General features: G+C 29.9%; 1 protein-coding gene across 1 annotated transcript; it reads right to left on the reverse strand.

The window, feature by feature from the left end:
- Positions 1-3,168: 3,168 nt before the first annotated feature.
- Positions 3,169-4,288, reverse strand: LOC124909601 (transcription factor MYB41-like). The gene is made up of 3 exons (XM_047450267.1): positions 4,156-4,288; positions 3,939-4,068; positions 3,169-3,865 (listed from the first exon to the last, which is right to left on the reverse strand). The coding sequence occupies exons 1-3, from the start codon at positions 4,286-4,288 to the stop codon at positions 3,169-3,171; spliced, it is 960 nt and encodes a 319-aa protein (XP_047306223.1).
- Between the last annotated feature and the right edge of the window lie 1,035 nt (positions 4,289-5,323).

Genomic DNA, 5,323 nt, shown 5'->3' on the forward strand with positions numbered 1-5,323 from the left:
GTGAATATCCTTCTCGCGGTTTCGAGAGGAAGGGGTGACGTAGGAGTTTCTATCTCCGAACATCCATAAAATCTGTTGTGTTATTTACTTTCTGCAGGCTCTGTTATATAACCGACTAATCTAACAATACCACTCCAAACCGAATCTACATTAACCATATCAAACTTCCAGGTTACCGAAACCGACCCACCATCCTTCAAATCTCCATCATCCGAAACCGATTCCGCCTATCATACAAGCACACCGCTTCAACCTGAAAGCAAACCTCTTCCGCGCTTGAACCAAATTCAAGGGTTTGTGACAGGTTGTGTAGTATTGAAACCCCGGTATTAATCTCTAACAGGATTAACTACCACCCTACGAGTGAGAACCGCTAACCGGTCCAACCCCCGGTCCACCAGCGGCGATCTAGATCCTAACAGTGTTAGTATAAGCATGTACAACTTCTAATAGAAAGGTCCCTCCTCCAAATGTTACATCTATTGCGTAAGTCTGATTTTCTTTGGTTATTTTAAAAATCTACATAGAAATAATTTTTTAATCAATTATTTCTCACCAATCATATCACTCATTTCATTAATTAATATACTAAAATATCTTCTATTTTAAATTATTATTTTTAATTTTATTTATATATATATATCAATACTCTTCAAGTCTTTTTACCAAAAAAAATTATTACTTCCTCAAAATTATCACCCATCATTCCACTTTTCTCTCTCTTGGTTTTTTAGAAAACCCATAACCGAACAAGGCTGAGTATTTTACAATTTGGTCATGTGATATTTAAATTTAATTTTTTTATTTATATTTAAAATCATATAAAATGAAGAGGGTGGAGAATTGGATTAAATAGAATTTGGTTAAAAAACCGAAAATCATCTTGGTGATCCACATGGTGACGAATCGGGTATAAAGGATATGCAAAGTTTTAAGTTCAATAGAAAAGTCTTTCTCGGTATCTTTGTGTTAGGATCGGGATCGCCGAAGGAGACCGGGGGTCTGACTTGGACGAACGCTTACACAACACGCCGGGTGATACTAACTCGGTTAGAGTTAATATCAGTCTTTATTCTACGTAAAACGTCACAAACTCTTGAACTGAATTCAAGTGCAGAAATGTTTGTTTCGATTTGAAGCAACGAATAATTGGTTTCGAAGATACAGAAAAAAAAAAAAAAAAAAAAAAAAGAACACAAGACACAAAGGATTTTATGAATGTTTGGAGCAAACTCTCCTACGTCACCCCTTCTTCTCCACCTCGAGAAGGATACTCTTCTCAACCTTGAAAGAGTATTCACTAGAAAATTTGGTTAAATACAACACACTTGTACACAACACAGTCGAACAAATACGACTTAGTTGTTGCCTGATTTCGAACACCTAACACACACACAACACTTGTTGATAGACACTATATCAACTTACAAAGAACTCACAATGATAGAAAATGATACAGTAATTTTTGGTATGAAAAATACTCTCTCACAGAAAATATGCTAAGGAAAATATTTGTAGAGAGATAGTTTTTGATTAACAAGAGAGCTTTAATCTTTTTGGTCTGCTGCTTTTGTTCCTCAAGTCTCTTCTTATATATCCAAAGCACACACATCAACGGTCATATTTTCTCCAACGGGACATGTAACGGTCAAATTTACTTCATAGGACACTAGTCTTTATTTGATTGGAGGAGTTTCAGAATTAGTACAGCAGAGAAGATCTTTTTTGATCTTGTTGTACTTGGTTGATAGTAAGCCAATAAATCATTAATGAAGCCTGTTGTACCAAGCTTTCTTTGCAGAGATTTTGACATTAATCTTGGCATTATACAGTCTTTCTCTTTCTCTGCTGTGTTAGACTATTCATCCCAGATTGGTAAAATTTTGTCAGACTGCCCATCACCGAAGCACATATAATACTTAAGGCAATTAAATGACCGAAGGTATGACAAGCGAGAGTGTTTACCACTGCACTAGAACACCTTATATATATATATATATATATATATATATATATATATTTCATTTTACTTAGTTTTATTTATTCATTATTAAAAAAATTTATAAATTTTAACAATTATATTTTAACACTCTACTTGTCAAAAAGTCTAATTATAAGTTAAAAAAATTCATAAGATTAGAAAATTAAAATAGACTTAAATATTTTTATTAAATAAATTTATTGAAATCATAAGAATATATATATATATATATATGTTATGATATTGTTTAAACCATTTAAATAGATTATATCCAAACCTGCAATCTTCTATTACTCGAATATTCAATTAATGAACGAAAAATATTTAATCAAATAAACTAATTTGATATATATAATAATGATATATTAATTTTAAATTTATATAATGATTTTAAATTTAAAAAATGTTTGTTATATAATATAGCTGATATATTATTTAAATTAAAAGTTAATAATAAAAAATTAAATCGGAGTAATACTACCCACCCATTGGAATTCGTGCATATTAACTCTACTATTATATCCAGTTTTGACCGGATAGGCTAAGGTTTTGATCTTATCCGGTGAGTACTATTTCACATGTAAATATTTTTAAATATAATAAATTTATTCAAATGAGGATTAATTAATTATATTTTTATATTTTTATATGATTCAGATTTAACTTTCTATATAATATATATAACAATGTAATTAATATTACAAACAAATATTCAATTTATAATATGGTAATTTTTTATTAATTATTCAAATAAATAATAATTAAAATTAAAATATATTAATTTATATATTAAAAATATATTAATTTAAATTGTATATTATAATTTAAAATTAAAAATATATTTTATATATTATGAATATTATATATTACATAGTAGATATATTATTTAAATTAACATCCAAAGTTATAAGTAAAGTTCAAAAATTTTATGTCATTTTTTTCTTAGACGAATTTCTTTAAATGAAATGAATTTTTTTAAGAAAAATAATTAAAAAATAAAGTGGACAATATCTTTAACGCCTAAAAAGTGATCTGAAGACAAAATATAACTTGTTTAGCCGTAAATATAGTATGTTTTTATATTCACACGTAAAATTTTAAAAACTTCATCCATATATTTCATATAATTAACACGGTATTCTATAAAGCAAGTGAAAAAAACCACAAAATGCTATTGAAGACGTAAACTAGAATAAATTATCCCAATCCAAACTTTCCGGAATTTCAAACTTAAGCATGTTGGAGTAGCTCTCTCTATCGTCGCCACCGATGTCGTTGTTGTTCATGCATGTAAACGATGAATTAATAGACATTAACGGGCTAGACAAATAGTCGGTTGATGTATTAGCATCGAGAATGTTGAAGCTATTGTCTCCACCATTAACATATTCGTTGTTGTTGCAAGTGTTGTGGCTAACCGAGTCAAAACTCGAGTTACTCGATAGATTTGGAACATTATAGCCAAAGCATTCGTTAACAACAATTGGGGAAATTGTGTTAGTGTTCCCTTTTTCTTGGGACCCGAAATCTGATGAGATCATCGAGAAATCATTTCCCACATTGTTTTGATCTTGAGTAGTGGGTGGTTGATCAACAATATTAATATTAGGTTGTTGGTTAAGTACTTGAGGAGGATTTGATGGTAAAAGACCAGAAAGTAGCCTTAGAAGTTCCGGGTTCATGAGAGCTTGAAGTCCGAGTAAGTTCGAAAGATTGAGTTGAGCCGAGCTGAGAATAGACGACATGTCAAGAAGATCCAACCGTGGACTATGAGTGACCGGGTCAATTCCCATCTTAAGGAGTCTCTTCCTGATGTGGGTATTCCAATAATTCTTGATTTCGTTATCAGTTCTTCCAGGCAAGCGAGCTGCAATAGCTGACCATCTACAAGATAATGAATCAATAAGAAAAATGATAAACAAAACGAAGAAGACAAAACAAGGGATATGTTTCTTACTTGTTTCCGAGGATACTATGAAGTTGAATAATGGTTTCCTCTTCTTCAAAAGAGAACCTTCCTCTTCTTATATCGGGTCTTAAGTAGTTTGTCCAACGTAAACGACAACTTTTTCCACATCTTTGAAGCCCTGTAATTTGTTATAAGACCGTGATCAGAAATGAGTTTCAAATAAATGAAAGGTTTATCAATTTTGAATAAGTTATAAAAAGTTTACCGGCATCCTTTGGGAGAGCTCGCCAATTGCCGGGTCCATGCAAGTTTATATAGTTAACAAGCTTTTGATCTTCTTCGGTTGTCCAAGGTCCTTTCTTTAGGCCATTTTTGTCGCAACAAGGTGATCTTCCCATTTTTGAAGCTAGAAAGTAGAAGATAAAGAGATGTTTGAATTTGAAGCTTATGATTAAATTGATTTGTAAATGTCAAGATATAAGGATTGAATATTTATAGAGAAATATAATAGAGTGATGCATGGGAATAGGATGAAGTCAATGGGATTGGTACCGTCCTCATGCCACGTCAACCCATCTCATGGCTTCTTTTCTAAGGTGAAACATTTATTTATTTTATTGGAGTTTAATTGATAACAAAATACAAAATTAGATTATTTTTTGGATACTACAAGTCTACAATGAAGTTTGGAATCAAGTTAAACTTGACTTTTTTTTCCCTTTTTTTATATTTGAATTCATTTTCTTTTATGTATTTTAGTTATGTTTAATGTTACTTCAATTTGAAAGCATTGTAAACATTCAAACTCATTCATTCAATTCGAGAACAACAATATATACATAATTTGTTAACAAAAATTATCTCACTAAGGTGAAAAAATTGAACCTAAAAGATAAAAAAAAATTACGAATACGATTCTCACTAAGAATGGAATGATGACCGTGATAGCTTTTTAAATTAAAAAAAAAAAAAAACAAGAACTCTTATGTTTCATCCTTCTCAATATTATTATTTCAATTTGGTGATAACTTCAGAAGGAATAAAATGGTGGGATTTTGAGGTGATTTAATGTGTATATATGAATTTCAAATGTTTATATAAATAAATATAATGTGATAAAAAAAAAGCTTTTTAAATTTGATGTAGACAGAGTAAGAATTATGTGTTTTCCAATTATACGCAATATTTACCATTTTCCTAGTTGTTAGAAGTCCATCAACTAACCTTTGACATATAATAACTAATATAATAAATATTAGAATTAAAAAAATGTTGAGACAACTTTTGAATATTTTGACAAATCAGAAGATAAAAAAACTGTTGTGAGATATTATTTGTTAGATTGATAAAAGATAAAAAGTGAATTTGTTGAAAATTTGGCAATACTTTTACATAAGGTCACGGATATGACAATATTTGTACAAATTTTCAAA

The sequence above is a fragment of the Impatiens glandulifera genome, chromosome 7 (genome assembly GCF_907164915.1).
Source record: "Impatiens glandulifera chromosome 7, dImpGla2.1, whole genome shotgun sequence".
NCBI classification, from domain to species: Eukaryota; Viridiplantae; Streptophyta; class Magnoliopsida; order Ericales; family Balsaminaceae; genus Impatiens; species Impatiens glandulifera.

Excerpts from the sequence above, each read along its gene's own strand:
- LOC124909601 (XM_047450267.1), bottom strand. The coding sequence starts at position 4,288 with ATGGGAAGATCACCTTGTTGCGACAAAAATGGCCTAAAGAAAGGACCT. Across the intron at positions 4,069-4,155 it reads AGCTCTCCCAAAGGATGCCG|GGCTTCAAAGATGTGGAAAA; the intron begins GTAAACTTTTTA and ends AACAAATTACAG. Across the intron at positions 3,866-3,938 it reads CATAGTATCCTCGGAAACAA|ATGGTCAGCTATTGCAGCTC; the intron begins GTAAGAAACATA and ends ATTATCTTGTAG.